General features: G+C 53.3%; 2 protein-coding genes across 18 annotated transcripts in view; one reads left to right on the plus strand and one right to left on the minus strand.

Annotated features, from left to right (window-relative positions):
- The window catches only part of EMILIN2 (elastin microfibril interfacer 2), a 62,639-nt gene extending 52,431 nt beyond the window's left edge, over nt 1-10,208 (plus strand). For 3 of the 5 annotated variants that reach the window (XM_005587088.5, XM_045377734.3, XM_074022759.1), the window contains 4 exons: nt 945-1,346; nt 3,218-3,250; nt 3,976-4,104; nt 7,275-10,208. In XM_005587088.5, the coding sequence (XP_005587145.3) occupies nt 945-1,346; nt 3,218-3,250; nt 3,976-4,104; nt 7,275-7,612 (902 nt within the window). In that variant the 3' untranslated portion in view covers nt 7,613-10,208. The remainder of the gene's footprint in view (nt 1-944; nt 1,347-3,217; nt 3,251-3,975; nt 4,105-7,274) is intronic. The other 2 variants (XR_010582916.2, XR_010582917.2) reach the window with 2 other exon arrangements.
- The window catches only part of LPIN2 (lipin 2), a 127,755-nt gene that overhangs the window by 10,369 nt on the left and 101,388 nt on the right, over nt 1-15,998 (minus strand). For 11 of the 13 annotated variants that reach the window (XM_015440130.3, XM_005587093.5, XM_065534064.2 and 8 more), the window contains 3 exons: nt 15,702-15,816; nt 14,953-15,056; nt 11,182-14,618 (listed from right to left, as the gene is read on the minus strand). In XM_015440130.3, coding sequence (XP_015295616.2) covers nt 14,474-14,618; nt 14,953-15,056; nt 15,702-15,816 — 364 coding nt within the window. In that variant the 3' untranslated portion in view covers nt 11,182-14,473. Of the gene's footprint in view, nt 1-11,181; nt 14,619-14,952; nt 15,057-15,701; nt 15,817-15,998 lie in introns of those variants that run through there. The other 2 variants (XM_074022760.1, XM_065534070.2) reach the window with 1 other exon arrangement.

A 15,998-nucleotide genomic window follows, 5' to 3' on the forward strand; every position in this document is an offset into this window, starting at 1 on the left:
TGGGATTGCAGGTGTGCTCCACTACACCACGTTAATTTTTTTTTTTTTTTTTTTTGGTATATTTGGCAGAGATGAGGTTTCGCCATCTTGGTCAGGCTGGTCTCGAATTTGGGGGCTCAAGTGATCCCCCCGCCTCGGCCTCCCAAAGTGCTGGGATTACAGGCTGAGCCACTGCGCCTGGCCCGCTTAGTGAGTTTTAAAACAAAACTGGACATCAGGTCAAGATGCAGTCACTGATTTTTGTTGGGTCCTAATCGCTGGGCTTTGGAGCTCTGGGCATTGTGGGCACCAGACTGATGGGGGCGGGGGGATGGCGTTGCTTTGCCAGCGGTTCCTCAGCCAGACCCGGGTATTTTTAGGCGTCCTGTGGACGGTCGGGAGGGGCTTCCTGGAGGGCTAGTTCCAGGAACGAATTCAAAGGAGGAAAGGGCGGCAGCTTCCGGCTGCTTCCCAAGAGGACTGGGAAATGCGAATCGGCTGGCGACGTGGGCGCTGTGGCTGTGGCCCCCGTGGAGCCTGAGCCCTCTGCAGCTGGCGGGAGAGGCCGGGGACCCTGGGGGGAGCGTGGTTCAGACACTGAGGGGGCCGGTGGCATCAGGTCCCCTTCAGCCCTTTGCGATGCACCCATGGTGTCCGCGCGCTGTGAAACCGGGAATTGTTGGGTGCGGGAGCCAAACCGGTTTGGAGAGTGCAGCCGTCTACGCAGGAGAGGCTGGAAACCCCCCAGCCCTGGGCAGGGGTCCCTGGCGGCTCCCGGGTGACCCACGGCGCCCTCGAAGATGCAGGCGGACGCCCGCGTGTCCTGCTAGCGTGATGTCGCGGGGGTGGCCACGGAGTCCTCACGGGGACCCCACTCGCCGGGGCTCATGGAGGGGACCCAGACGGGGCGTTCAGAGCTGAGGTTTCCTAATCCCGTGTGTTTTTTTCTTTTCCCCGACGCCCAGCGGAGGAGCCCTCGGAGGCACCCTCGCCCCCGCCACCCGCAGAGACCCCCAAGGAGCCGCCGCAGCCCGAGCCCACCCCGCCAAGGCCCAGCGGCCCCGCAACCCCGGAGGACCCTGCGCGACGGCCGCCCGCGGGCCAGCGGCCGGTCCTGCCCCAGCGGCCCGTCCTGCCCCAGCGGCCCCTGCAGCCGCGGCCCCCCGAGGAGAGGCCGCCCCTGCCCGCCTGGCCCGGCCGGACCGCGCGGCCCCAGCTGCCGGGCTCCACCGGGGTCATCATGGAGACGGGCCAGGCCGGGCCTCCCGCAGGCGCGGGCGTGTCGGGGCGGGGCCTGCCGCGGGGTGTGGACGGCCACACCGGGAGCGGGACCGTCCCCAGCGCGGAAGGCTTTGCGGGCGCACCAGGTGAGGCCCAGGGCTGCGCGGGGAGGAGCATGGGGAGAAGTGCGGGGCTCGTCCAGACCTTCCACCTGAGCCTCGGGGTCTGCTGAGGGGCTCGGCGGGCCGGGGTCCAGCCTTCAGGGGACAAGTTCAGAAGTGCAGCTTTGGAGGGATGCCGAGGCCTGAGGGATCACTCATGCCAATCCAGCACGCGGAGGCTGGGGCGCCTCAGGGACAGTGCAGTCGTCCTTACTTAGAATGGCCCGGCCGGCTGGAGTACCAGTGCCACATGGCAGCTCACTGATTCCCAGCAGGAAGGATCTTGGAAGCCACAAGGGTATTGGGAGCTTGGGTAGTAGCAAAGCAGGTGGCACAGCAGCCTGGCTAGGCAGGAGGGCTGTCAACCACAGGCTTTGGGACTCGGGGCAGCTTCCTGAGCTCTCTGAGCTTCCTTCAACCACAAAATGAGGAGAGTGCAGGACCTCAGAGGGTTACTGTGAGGATGGAGAAAGCCCAGTTCAGTGCCCCACTGGGAAGTGCTCCCCATGAGTTGTGAATGTCCACACCATTACTGTGATGGTGACAGTGGGGGTGGTGTCACAGTACAGACAGGAGCAGAAGGAAGTGAGCATTTGTGGGATTCCCACCACGAGCCAGGGACTGAACCGCAACCGGATCTCCTGCACCCCTCCCAGCTGCACCATGAAGCCAGTGTTGTTTTACAGATGAGGAAACTGAGATTTGTGGCTATAACAGATAAACAGATGACCCTGAATGCGGCAGATCATGTCACCTGCCATAGATACATGCATAGAACAATGCAAACCAGTCCCCTCTGAGTCTGACCAGGCCTGACCATCAGGGACATGCAGACACTGGCAGGGCTGGCGTCGTTCCCCATCAGTGATAGCCTGGTGCACCCGTGGCCCCTGATGCCCATGGCTGTCTGGAAGGCCGGGTCACTGCTGAGAAGACAAGAAGACATTTTCTCTCACCAGCTCTCTTTTTTCTATTCCTTCTAAGACACCTGAGCTGCAGGGATCACAGCTCTTAGGCAGATGTCCTGTGTTTTCCAAGATAACACTTATCTTCTGTTAGTTCCATGTATCATGGATGCTTAGGCTGTCTTGGGCTATTTGTTCACTCATTCATCCATCCATGCACCCTTGCATGCATGCAGCACTCACCCATACATCTATCTGTGCATCCCTTCCATCCACCCACCCATCCACCCACCCACATATCTATCCATGTATCCACCCATCAACACATCCATCCACCAATCTGTGCATCTATCCATCCACCCACATATGCATCCTCATATGCAGAGGCTGGGGCACCCCAGGGACCCACGCACCCATGTATCCATGCACATATCTATCCACCCACCCATGCATGTGCACATCCCTCCACGCATCAAGCTGTGCACTCTTCCCTGCATGTATCCACTCATCTATTTGTCCTTGCACTTATGCACCCACCCATCCATGCCTCCATTTGATAAGGACTGTGTTCAGTCTAGCTGAAGCCAAAGCTCTTGAACAGATAACACTGCTAGAGGGCAAATGTTAGCTGGCTTGTGTGACTCTCTCAGTCGCAGAGAAGTCTTCAAGGCTGCAGCACCCATCTCTTTCTTTCCTGCAGCCAGCTTGCCCTCAGTGCCCTCTTCCCTGCCAGGGATAAATGGGCTAGCGAGGAAGCAGGGACAGGCTGGCACAAATGTACCCCTGCTTCTAGGAGGGCAGTGACAGTGGGTGCCCTTGTTCTATGTCTCTTTAATAGTGAAGACTCGATTTGAACTTGTGACGGAGGAGCAAGGAGAAAAAAGAGGGCTCAGAACAAGGAGCTGGTGCTTAGGATCTTGTTTGACATGCCATTTCCTTTTTGTTTTTCAGGATACCCAAGGTCACCTCCTGTAGCTTCCCCAGGTACGTCTGCTGAGAGACCAGGGGCAGGAGGAGCGGTCTCCTTGGTGGCCTCTGCCCCTCCTCTGCATTTCCTGCCTCCTCCCTCCAAGCTATTAGCACAGATCAAGCCTGGGCCCAGCCCTTCCCCACCCACCAGCACTGGGACAGCCCTCAGCTGACTACAGTGGACTAAATTCCCCAAGGTTTGCTCCCAAAAGAGGGCCAGAGTCAGGCCCAAGACGAGGAATCTTCCTTCCTCCATCATCCCAGCTCATTGAGTTTCCCAAGGGGATCACTGGGTGGGCCTCTGCCCTTGTGTGGTCCTGATGAGCTTCCTGGGGCTCCAGGTTTTATTGATTTATTAGGAAGCAGCTCCCTAGATGATGATGCACCCACTGCCTGGCCTGGCCTCCTAACACGTGTGCTCACGAGTGTGCGTGCACACACACACACACACACACACACACACACACACACACACACACACACACCCACCCATCCATATGCTTACATGCCCAGCCTCACACACACCCTCCTAACAAGAGCCTGTCCATTTTCTCAGATTCCTCAGCTGTCCTGCCTGCTGATCTCAGACAGGAACCCTCTGGCTCTCGGGCGTGAGGAGTTTGCTTCACCACTTTGGGTGAAATAAAATGGGCCTGACACGTAGGCTTCAGTTTTCCAGGCCCTCCCGCTAGAGGACAGAAGCATCCAGGTCAATGCATTCCATCCTTTCTCTGCTCCAGGAGCTCCGGTGCCTTCTCTGGTGTCTTTTTCTGCGGGCCTCACCCAGAAGCCTTTCCCCAGCGATGGGGGCGTTGTCCTCTTTAACAAAGTGCTGGTGAACGACGGGGACGTTTACAACCCCAGCACGGGTGAGTGAGTGAAGGGAACTGGTACTGTGTCCTCCTCCTACTCCGTTGCAGGTGGGACCCACCATGGCTGGCTGGTTTCCAGGGTCCCGTGGGCTCAGGGAGCAGATGCCTGAGTGGGCCTGCACTCCTCTGCCCCACTCTGGGCTTTCACGTAGTACGTTTCCCGGCTCGAGGGCTGCAGGCTGCATGGGTGTGTAACATTTTCTAGTGGTGAGGTCAACACGCCAGTCCTCAGTGTTCACCACTGGGGTTGCTGTTCATTTTTTATGGCAGTTACGAGGGCTCTGCCAGCATAGCCCACCATGCCCTGGCCACCTCTGATAGCCACCGTTGTGCCTGTCTCTCTCGGGCTCCGACAGTCGTCCTGACACCCTGGGCCGACAAGCAGGAGGCTCCCTCAGGGTCTCCTGGTTTATGAACAGAGCCAAAGAAGGACTGCGCTCCCCAGAGGGCTGCATGCTCCGCCACACGGTCCCTTCAGCTGGGAGCCTGAGTCTACCTGCGGTGCCTGGCGGGTCCCCCTGCCCCAGGTTGTTTCTGGGGGTCCCAAGGATCATGGGTGTGGAGTTTACCTCTGAGTTCTGTGTCCATCAGCGTCCACCTGGGCTGGGCTGCTCTGCCCAGACCGAGGGCAGCTTCAAGGAAAGCAGGGCCCAGGGGTGCCTGGGCCCATCAGGACAGAAGCCCAGGCAGGTGTGGGGAGGTCCCCCTGGCCCGGGGTCTTTCCTGACCTCTCTCTGCCCTCAGCAGTCGCTGTTCTGCTTCCGTACTGTGAACAGGGCCTCCTGGAGCGGGGCGGGGCGGGGCAGTGGATTTCAGGGAGGCCTTGACACTCATAAGCTACTGGGAGGGAGGGAGACTTGGTTTCCTTCTTGGTAGTTTTTAGCCACCCCCAGCCTCACATTTGCCCTGTCTGGTCACTGTCTGGCTAAATCCCATCTGTCCTTAGGCAGTGGCTCTTAACTGTTAGGTTAGCAAGCCTAAGTTACCTGCAGAACTCAAGAGAAATGAATGATGAGTGCCCCGGGCTGATGAGGCTGAAGCTCGGCATGTAAGGCAGGTCAGGGCGAGAGGAACGCTGCTGACTTTCCCCCGCCGTGTAGCTTCCTCCGGGCCCCGCAGGCCTCCAGGCCTCTGCTCAGAGTGGCAGTGGCCTTTGGGATCAGTACGTCCGTGAAGGGGAATCCATATGAGTCTCAGTGCTTGCCGCCTCAGAAGAAAGAATCTGACCAAGGGGCATGAGGCAGAGTGAGACAGGCAAGTTTTAGAGCAGGAAAGTACACTCGTAAGATGGCCGGGTGGGTGACGAGAGATTCAAGTGCGGTCTGACCAGTGACTTGGGGTCTTATACATTGGCATGCTTCTGGGGGGCTGCGTCCCTTTCCTGATTCTTTCCTTGGGGAGCCGTCCACATGCACAGTGGCCTGCCAGCGCCTGAGAGGGGGCGTGTGCGGTGTTTCCTGGAGTTGTGTGCGTGCCCACGTGACATGTTCTTCCCATACCAGTCAAGTGCTCCCAGGAGGTCACACAGCAGTTAAACACCATTTAAACGTCATTTTTGCCTCTTAATGCGCATGCATGAGCTTCATCGCCCAACTCCAGAGATCTTACAGGGAAGCCGCTCATTACCAGCTTCAGGTTTTGTCTTGCGACTGCCTTTGTGGTGCTGGCTGCGACCAGTCATTAATTTAGAGAGACAGTTAACAATTGCGGGACCATCATCTGATGGTTGCCTGACATTCCTAGTTGGGGTAGGGGCTCTCCTGCCCTGCTTCCATCTGCCTGACTGTAACAAGGTCACCCTCCCCAGGTCACTCTGCACTGCCTTGGCCATAGGGATGGCTCATCTGCTTGGACAGGTCGGGTGGTGCTTGCAGGCAGGGACCGTGACCTACAGTCTCGCATTCCCAGAGCTCCCTCTTGTCTTGCATGGAGCACGTGCAGAAAGGAAATTCTGGGTGAACTGAGGCTTCACCACAGGCGACTCTGAACAAAGGTGAAGGCCACACCTAAAATGCCAGGGCTGGCGCTGGCCTCAGGGCCAGGTGCCTTAGGAAGCCTCTGAAAAGCCCTGTTACTTGCTGTTCAAAGTTGGGAAAGGGACTGGGTAGCCGGGCCTCTTCTGTCCTCCAGAGCAGACTGAAGGCCTGGGTCCCTGAGAACCACTTTTTTTTTGTTTGTTTGAGGCAGAGTCTTGCTTTGTCGCCCAGGCTGGAGTGCAGTGGTGCCATCTCGGCTCACCGCAACCTCCGCCACGTGGATTCAAGGGATTCTCATGCCTCAGCCTCCCGAGTAGCTGGGACTACAGGTGCACACCACCATGCCCGTCTAAATATTTTTTGTATTTTTAGTAGAGATGGGGTTACCCATATTGGCCAGGCTGGTCTCAAACTCCTGACCTCAGGTGATCTGCCCACCTTGGCCTCCCAAAGTGCTGGGATTACAGGCGTGAGCCACCACGAATGCACACTACTACTCTTTTTAGCTCCTGGGCCCTCTGTTTTATGTCCACTCTTGGCTTGTGGTCAGTGGCAAGGTCTGGTGTCCACTGCGGAGCCCGTGAGTGATGGCCATTCCTGCCAGCATTTGGTGTTGGCACTGACTCTCCTAGCTGTGGGGTCACCTACAGCTGCTTCTGCTTAGCAAATAGTGACATGTACAGATCTTTCCACCTTCCTCACCTTTGGCCACCACTTCCTTTCCCACCCCAGGCCCAGAATGTGTGGGTCATGGGCTAAGTATCAGTGCTCACTTCTGGCCATTGCCCAGTGCGGGGAGAATGGGCCTCTTATAGGAAGAGCCTGGCACGGCCCTGGGGTTACATGGTGCTGTGTCTGCCTCTCCCTGGGTTGATGGCAAGCTTCGTTTTCATTGGCCCTGCCTCATGGATATTCTGCCCAGCGGCCAAGCTCTGAGGCTGACTTTAGCCCTTAGGTGCTTCTAATAAGGGAGAAATGCTCCAAGAGGCATTCTTAGGTCCGTGGCAAAAAGTGGTGTGGGCTAAGGTGGCCTCTGCAGCACTGGTAAGCTGTAGGGGATGAGCATAAAAAGCAGCTGAGGTGGGCAGCCGGCTGCCATGGGAAGACAGAGATGGCTCATCTCCCAGGCCCAGGTTAATCACTGGGGGGCCACTTACTGCCATGGCAACGGCTGTGACTTTCTCCCCGCAGGTGTCTTCACGGCTCCTTACGATGGGCGCTACCTGATCACAGCCACCCTCACCCCCGAGAGAGACGCCTATGTGGAAGCAGTGCTATCGGTCTCCAACGCCAGCGTGGCCCAGCTGCATACCGCTGGGTACAGGAGAGAGTTCCTGGAGTACCACCGCCCCCCAGGGGCTTTGCACACCTGCGGGGGCCCGGGGGCATTCCACCTCATCGTGCACTTGAAGGCGGGAGATGCAGTCAACGTCGTGGTGACTGGGGGCAAGTTGGCTCACACAGACTTTGACGAAATGTACTCCACATTTAGTGGGGTTTTCTTATATCCTTTCCTTTCCCACCTCTAAGGTGGCTGGGGAGAGGTCAGGGGAAAGATAGTTGTAAAAACTCTAAAGCTTTAATATATTTGGTTTTGTATGTAATGGAAGCACGGGGCTAGAGTTTTCCGCCTATGTCCCACCACCTGTCCCTAACATAAAGGCCTTCCCTCGCTGTTGAGGCCACCATGCCTTACTGCATCCGGCCAGGCTGCGAAGCGTGAGGCACATGGTGAATGTGGCCACTGACTTTTCTGTCACTAACTGGACAACTGGAAGACTTGGAAAGGCCTTCACCTGTATCTACACTCTGGCAAGCTCAGACCCAGGGCCCTGGACTGGGTCTGAGCTTGCCAGAGGCTCCGTCTGACTGTGGGCTGGGAGGAGGGAGGCAGGGGAGAGCTGGTCACTGTGGCTGGCTTTACTGCAGGGCAGCACTGTGGCCAGCTGGCTGTCTGGACACTGCACGCAGAAGTTGAAACACTGAAGGGCCGAAGTGGCCCGCGCCGCCGCACACAGACCCTGACTTTAGTGTGGGCTGTTCCACGCTTGGTTCACCATTGCTGCCTGGGACTTACCTGCTCACTCGGGCCTTGGCTCAGCTGCAAATGGGGATACGTTAGAAACTGTTCCCAAAGGTTGTCGGGCTCCTTAAATGACATGTACAATTTAAGTGCAAAGACAGGGAGTGTCAATAAAGAGGTAAAGCCATTTCCAGTTACTTTTGTTAAGTGTGGTGCCTTCCGGATCAGGAATTGTTGCTAAAAAGCAAACTGTAGAAATTTGTTTCAAAAAGGGCTACAGAAAGTAATCCTGAATAACATTAATCTCAGCTACAAAACTGTTACCCCTTCGCATTCAAGCTGTACACTTGGGTTTTGTTTCTGGCTTGTGAAGACGGACCAGATGTGCACAGAGGTCAAGGCCCCATGTGATCTGCAGCTGGAGCGGCTCCTCTGGGGATGCTGCACTCAGACCCCACAGCAGCTGCCCAGGCTAACGGAATCCCTGCTGCTTCACTGCACCACTCTCCAGCAGCCACAGCTCGCCCAGCGCTCGGGTTTCTAAGCAGCAGGAGGCTCAACCTAACGCTGGCCACACGCTGACAGCTGAGCCCATCTGAGAACACGGCATCGTCACACAGCGAGACGCCTCCACTGAGGGGAGGCCCAGGAGTATTGATCTGTCACCAGTGGCCACAGAGACCTCTCAGCACCCTCAGTTCAAGGTAGTCTCTGTGGATCAGGTTGGTAAAACCTACTGGTTAATCAAGTCCCCCTGGGGAAAGGTTTGGACAGTAGAAACAAGAGCTGCAGTTTCCTTGGCCCAGAAGATGATCTTACGCTGTAAAAAATGCTTTAAGAATTGTTTGCAAATGAATTTACAGAGTGGCCACTGGACACTTCAGAGTTCCTATTTATTTATTCCCCCAGCCACAGCTAGGTAAGATATGAGCAAGAACTAAAGACTTGCCATTTTACTATTTAAAATTTGGATCTCTTTGTCCAGGAGCGGGAAGCAGAATGGCATCTCACCCCGTTACCACAGCTGGGGAACTGGCTCAAGGGAGCTGTCAGAGTATCCTTGGCTGTCCTAGGAATGACTCATGGAAAAAGCCCCAGTGTAGCAGTGTCTTCAGGACAACCCAGCCGCCACGAGCCATCGCCCTCTCCCCTCACGCTCCTTTTGAAAAGACCGCACTCAGCGCCCAAGGGGACGTGCTCAAGAGCTGCAGGGGCAGGGCCCAGGCAGAAGGTGGGTGGTGACTACCTGTTGCTTTCCCTACTCCGCAGAAGGGTCTGGAACATCGGGTAAAACCCAGTCCTCCTGTCAGTGCGTTTCTACTCACCAACAAAGGTGAATCTCAGCTCTGTGTATTCAAGACGGGCAAAACTGAATACGCCTCATCACGGCTGGAGCCTGCCTCTACTTTGAGATAAAGCAGGATGACAGCTGGATCCTGGCCCCCCTTAGGAGACGTCTTTAGAAAGGGAAAGGCTGTCTTTTTGTACAGGCAGCAGAACAAGGTCAGCTGAGCTTAAGGCTGTGGGGTTCGGAGCAGCCCTTCAAGTCATCACCCCTGAAGTAGCATGCCTGGGAGTCAGAGGCATACCAAACCCTGAGACATAATCGGGAACAAGTTCACTACTTTTTTTTTTTTCTTTTGAGATGGGGTCTCACTCTGTTGCCCAGGCTGGAGTGCAGTGGTGTGATCTCGGCTCAGTGCAACCTCTGCCTCCTGGGTTCAAGCAATTCTCCTACCTCAGCCTCCCGAGTAGTTGGGACTACAGGTGCATGCCGTTACGCTCGGTTAATTTTGTGTATTTTAGCAGAGACGGGTTTCACCGTGTTGCCCAGGCTGGTTGCGAGCTCCTGAGCTCAGGCAATCTGTCCACTTCGGCCTCCCAAAAGTGCTGGGATTACAGGTGTGAGCCACCACGCCCAGCCAAGTTCACAACTTCTGATATCAAGTTGTTGCTGAGAAAAGGTCAGGACACTTCTTAAGTAGACGACTGTGACATCCCCTCCTCACCTCCAGGTAACACTGTCAAATGGCCTCATTTACATGATTAAAAACAAAATGGTATCGTCAATAAATGCAAACCTTAAACTGCATTTGAAATTACTTCCTGGTTGGCATGTTAATCTAGCTTTCCCAGATGACTAATTTTCTCACAATTTATGTATTTGCAGCTTGACAAGGGAGTATTTGTGATTGGAGTCACTGAAGCTCATGCCTGTAGCTTGGAAACCCAGCTTTGCACATATCCACACCACAGCCCCTTTTCAAACATAAATGTGTATTTTCCTTATACCATCCTATAAACGGGAAGGAAAAAGGAAGGACACACGCCAACTCCAGTGGGTGCAGGGCACAACAGAAGGAAGCCACGCACAGGCACATCCTCAGAGCTCAGGGATGCAAAGTCCACTGCTCCCCTGAAGCCCTCAAAGCTACTCTGGGTAAAGACCATTTCCTTTGTAACCAATTTCCCTGAGCTCTTCTTTTGTGTTCCTAAAGACCCATGGTTGCCATCACGTCATGGCGGGGAGGCATGAAATGCAAAACGTTTCCATCCTGAACACACGCTCCTGTCGAGGGCCTTTGGGATGCAGGGTTCAGCAATCTGAGAGGACAAAAGGTCAGTATTTAAATAATAGATGAGATGTGGTTTTGATCAAAGTTCCCTCTGACTCTGTGATGGAAACATCAGGATTGATTGCTAAATCGTATCCACCCTGAGGAACGGTTTAAGGAAAGGTGGGGTGTCCAGGGGCCCTGGACAGGACTCCCAGGGAATTCAAGGGCTTAGGGATAGGAGGTAAACACAGCCTCCTGGACAGCCGCGAGACCACAGCACAAGTCACATAGGATGGGTCACTTCCTGGCAGAAGGTACAAAGCAAGAGGTTAGTTCCTGGGAGTGTAGCTGTACTTCTGGAGCCAGGTTTTAAGAATAAGCAACAAAAAGGAGCTCCTCCTGTAGACAAATTTAAGTGTCAGCAATGATCAAGATACTAATTTATGGAAATTACCAATTTCTGGCAAGAATCTAAAAAGATGGTTTCAATGTCCCCTGAAGAAAAGAGCCGAATGCATTCAGTGTATGTTCGTTTATTGTTGTAACATTTTGTTTTGAACATCAAACACTGCACCAAAATATGAGCCATTCATCTTGCGACAATTGCTTTACTGTAACTAAGAGTACTGTACTGATGTTTACAATTAACTTTGGACAACTTAAAACTTATTAGTGATGTTGCTGTCTAATAATCAAATACTTCATCATAGGCTGAACATAATTATTAAAAGAGCAAAGTTTCCCCTCCCTTTCTTTCTTTCAAACAAAACCAAAAGAGTAGTTTTCACCTGGAAAGAGCACTTCAGGAAAAGACTCAATTTTTAACCAATTTTATTAAACCCCGGAAGCTCAAAAACATGGGAAAACATCATAGGATGATAAACATGAAACTCCCTGGATGTCCGTTTTTGCCAATTTGCAAAAAGTGACAGAGCCGACTTTGTTTGTTCTTTAAAGGTTTGGCCTGCACCCACAGTGCCAACTGTGGAAGGGCTGTGTGCAGGGCCCAGTCACAGGGGCTATTCAGGGCCAGCACTTCCCAGTCATTCTATCTCCTTTGTCCCTCGCTTGTTCTGTGACTTTGAGCAGCTTTCATTTTAGGACATCCCATTTTTAAGTTTTTTCTTTTTCCAGCTGAAAACTATGCAGATGTTTTTAGACAGAGCAAAACGCAACACAGCACCCAAACATGGAGGCAGCCTGCATGCTCCAGGTCTACACGAGCACCTCACAGCCGGACAAGAGGCAGACAGCAACTCACACAGGACGAGCCTCAGCACACAGACAGCAAAGCAGATTACGAGACTTAGACTGAACTGCAAAGAGGGAAAGGGCCACTTCACCAATGGAGTAACAGAGAATAATGACTTAAGAGCCCAATCTGCCTGCCATCTCCCTGAGCTGTCACCCGTCACTGAAGATAGCGTGAGGGTGATGCTTCAACTCACCATCCTAAGGGTTTGTGTACAAACACACTCGAGGGCATCTCTTTCACAGAAAGAACAAATGGCATTTGTACCAAATGGCAATGGATTTTCAGCACAAACTTAATACTTTCCTAACACTACAGCAATAGTAATCATGTACTTTCAGCAAGAGGGACTCCTTTTAACAAGGAAAAAGACTCACATTAATTAGCCTATGTACCCACTGGATCAATCTGTGTAGCAACAAAGTCTAGTGCTAGCAGACACAGGGACAGAGGGACCAGCTACCCTCAACACAGGGCCAGGAGAGCCGGGGCCTAGACTGAACCCTCTAAGAAGGCCCATGTGTCCAAAGAGAAGAACTGTCAAGAAAAAGAAACTAGTCAAAAACTCTTTAAAGGACAACCTAAAAAGGATTAAAGATGTATATTGATTTTTCAGTACCATACATATGCAAAGAAGTCCTACTGTAAGCTCAGTTAAGCACATAAAGCTCTCATTCTTCCTCTAAATAGAAGGCAGTCAAGAGGACACACAGATGGCAGCTATGAAATAAGGTGGCTGCATGGCTGCTGTACTAGAATTTTAATTCACAAACTGGGTAGAACTTCATATAAACAGAACCCAGGATCCCTAACCTACTGTACATAAATAAACTCATTAAACAAATAGTCCTTGTGAACTATTTAAACTGGGGGAAGCTTTGCATGGGAGAAGGCTCATGTGGTCCCTTCTCTGGGAACGTGAGCCTTCCTAGGTTTTGCCACTGAGAACTGTGTTTAGGGGATTTCAACACTGTCTCTGCATCCAACAGCACTAGGAAAAATGGCTGAAATCAGTCAGGGACTTTCAACTCTCCAATCTGGAAAAATATCCACCCCTATTTTCTCTATCTCTAGATCAGCATTATTTTAGGTGAAGCAAACTAAAACATGTAGAGGTTGCACTAGAACGGCAGGGGCATGAAGAGTTGGCCATGAGACCACCCCGAGCACCAAGCCTGGATCTGCAGATCCCTCTCTGCTCAGGAACCACCACGTCCTGTGTTCTTGCCCATGGAGACCAAGACCTGGGGTTGGTTCTGGGCTCCTGCCAGTTCTCTCGATTTTACAGTGCAGCTCTGTCAACACTCAGCATACCAAAAGCTCTAGAGCAGCTTATGGCACACCTTTCCCTAGTGCCATCTCTTCAGATGTGATGTGAGCTCATTACAACCGCATCAGTAAATGGAGCTACCATGGATATTTTAGTGAAAATACACAGGCACCTGTGTCCCCATGGGGTCTCTCAGGGCTGGGCTGGGGACACTGCTCGGGGTCAGTCTGCTCCATAGGAGCTCCAAGATCCCTCTTGGACACGGTTTTCACGGGCCCGATTACAGGGCGTGATTCCAAAAGCCAAAGTCACACACTGCTAGCCAGTGCCTTTAAGCAGCTTCACTGTGCTTCCCTGACAAATCTGAATCACGGAATTTTACAAGTCCTGTCCCAAAGCAAGACGTTTTCCAAAGGCCCGCACCAGGCAGCAAGCAGAGGGATCCAGCGCTCTTTCCAGGACCCACTCAACTGCCTATCTGCATTTCTGAGGTCTCCTAAAAGCAGAGTTGTTTGGGGGGGGTGGGGGGAGTTTGGTTTTCCTTAAGACCCACCTTCCCACTGTTATTACAGACATCAAATATATACCTGTGACACCTGTTCTTCTGGTGGGGTCTAAGAAATAAAGGGCTCGTGGAGTCGTCACAGATGAGAGGAGGATGCTCTGTGGGGATCTTTCCCCAAAGAGGGCCAGGTTTATGGGACTGGGCTCAGTGGCTCTGGTGCATGGGCCCTATGGGGGGTGGGGGTCCTGCCCAACTTGGCCCACTGGAGCCGCTGACTTCTTCAGTGTAGCAGGAAATGAGGCGCCCAGAGAAGAAACGTGCACAGGCAGCTTCAGCCAGCATCACTGACTGGGCCTGCAGCAGTTCAGGGACCCTGACAGCCCCAGTTAGAGAAGCCACCTCAACTGCCCAGTGGAAACTGTAACACTGCCCTGTGTGCAGTGGTTTGGTCCACTCTTTTTTAGCTGCTTTTCTCTTCCTTTAAAATGATGCAATGGAAGTAGCCCCTAGCTCACAGCAGGAAACGTGTAGCAACCCACGGAGGAGGGATCCCAGGCCTCCAGCCCCAGCCCAGTTCCTCCCTTCTCCTTCCAGTTGCTGAGCTGCAGACCTGCCGAGCCTCAGCAGCCAGCCTGGGAAGGCAAAGGAGGGTGGTGGGACCAGCTCCAGGAGCGCCTGTCCCCGCTGGGGAAGGCTGGTATCCGAGGTCAGCAGAAGAGCCAGCCACCTTCCCTTGCTGTGGGGAGGGGGACCGAGCCCTGCCCACCCACTGAGGTGCCGCCTCAGGACAGGTCATCCAGGTCCACTTCAGGGATCGGGTCTCGCCAGTAGCAGAAGGAGCTGAACTCCGGGCAGGGAAAAGCAGAATTCTGCTCCTTACTGAGAAGGGGGAACACATGCTCCACAAGCTCACTCAGCCTGTGATACCTAAGAGAAGGGTTGGGGAAGAGGCACAGGCTATCACTTCAAGATCGGTCAAAGGCACAAGACAGGGGGCTGTGAAGCTGTCACTCAGATTGCTCAGACGGGCAGGTTCAGAGGCAGGCCCCAGTCCCATCCCAGGGCTCAAACTCCCTCTTACAAGTCTAGGAGAACCAGGGACCCCTCGAATAGTTATTGTGAAAGAGCGATACCCAGAGATGTAGTGATCCTTTGATTGGGGCCTGATCTCAAGGATCGATCGGGGGGAAAGGGACAGGGTCTGTCCCCAGTTGCACCCCTGGCTGCAGGGCACTGGGCTGAGAGCTGAGAATGTACTTACGATGACTTGTTTCCTTTGGTTCTTTCTTGTATTAATTCACCCTTGGGGTTCACGGTGAATATTCTACAGTCTGGAACTCCAACTTGTGTGTAGGCATAGACATCCTGCAGAAGAAAATAGCAAGCAGATTCCAGGGAGGAGAACTCAGGAGGTGCTTCTCAGGCTCCTTGTGAGCCAGCAGCGCTGCACACACAGACTCGACAGAAAACGTGTGGAGGCGGCACACTGCCGTTGCCACCGAAACTGAGCTTTAGACAAACATAAACTACAGAGTGGTGCTTGGAGAGTCAGATAACTTGGGCAGCCACCAAAGGGAGGCCAGGGGCCCTGGTACAGAAAAGGCCAGGGAAGCCACATCTGCTCACCTGAGGCCCGATGGCCCTGCGGAAGGTAGGCAGGTTGGGAAGTGTTAGCAAAGGGCCAGCACTGACCCTGGCTCTGGGGTGATCTAAGGACGCAGCTTAGAACTGCTTAGAAGAGGAGCCGGAGCTGCCTGAGGATATGGAATGGCAGCCGCAGAAATGATGGAAAAGCATCCTTCGTATAAATTCTGGGGCAGATCTGCACCTACAGGACCTCCCCAGTTGCTACAGATATTTGGAACAGGTCAAGTGAAAACTGAGCCAGCAGAAAAGACACGTCATTTTGCTTACAAAACTGCTTTGAGAATTGGGAGATGGCTATGCCCCACAAAGTACATCCCTCTAAATTTCACCCGTATCAGAACTCAGAGCCCAGGCGATACTCACATTTGGACGGTTTCCAAAGGCAGCATAGAACGGCTGCTTGGACGGGGCAAACAGATTCTTGATATCATTTAGACACTCAATTTTGAACTTCTCTGGTTTCTTTTCTATCACTTCTCTAAGAAAAAAATACAAATACAATCACCAATCTCAAAATGGTCGTTTTTCCCCAGTGAGTGGTTCTAAAAAAAATTTTAGTGCTCACAACCACCCAATTTCTTCAATCCTTTGTAACTGGAATCTTTCCTTCTCCTTATTTGCCAGTCTAATAACTATGAAAATTTGAGTGGAAGTTTAGGG

This window comes from Macaca fascicularis, chromosome 18 (assembly GCF_037993035.2).
Source record: "Macaca fascicularis isolate 582-1 chromosome 18, T2T-MFA8v1.1".
NCBI classification, from domain to species: domain Eukaryota; kingdom Metazoa; phylum Chordata; class Mammalia; order Primates; family Cercopithecidae; genus Macaca; species Macaca fascicularis.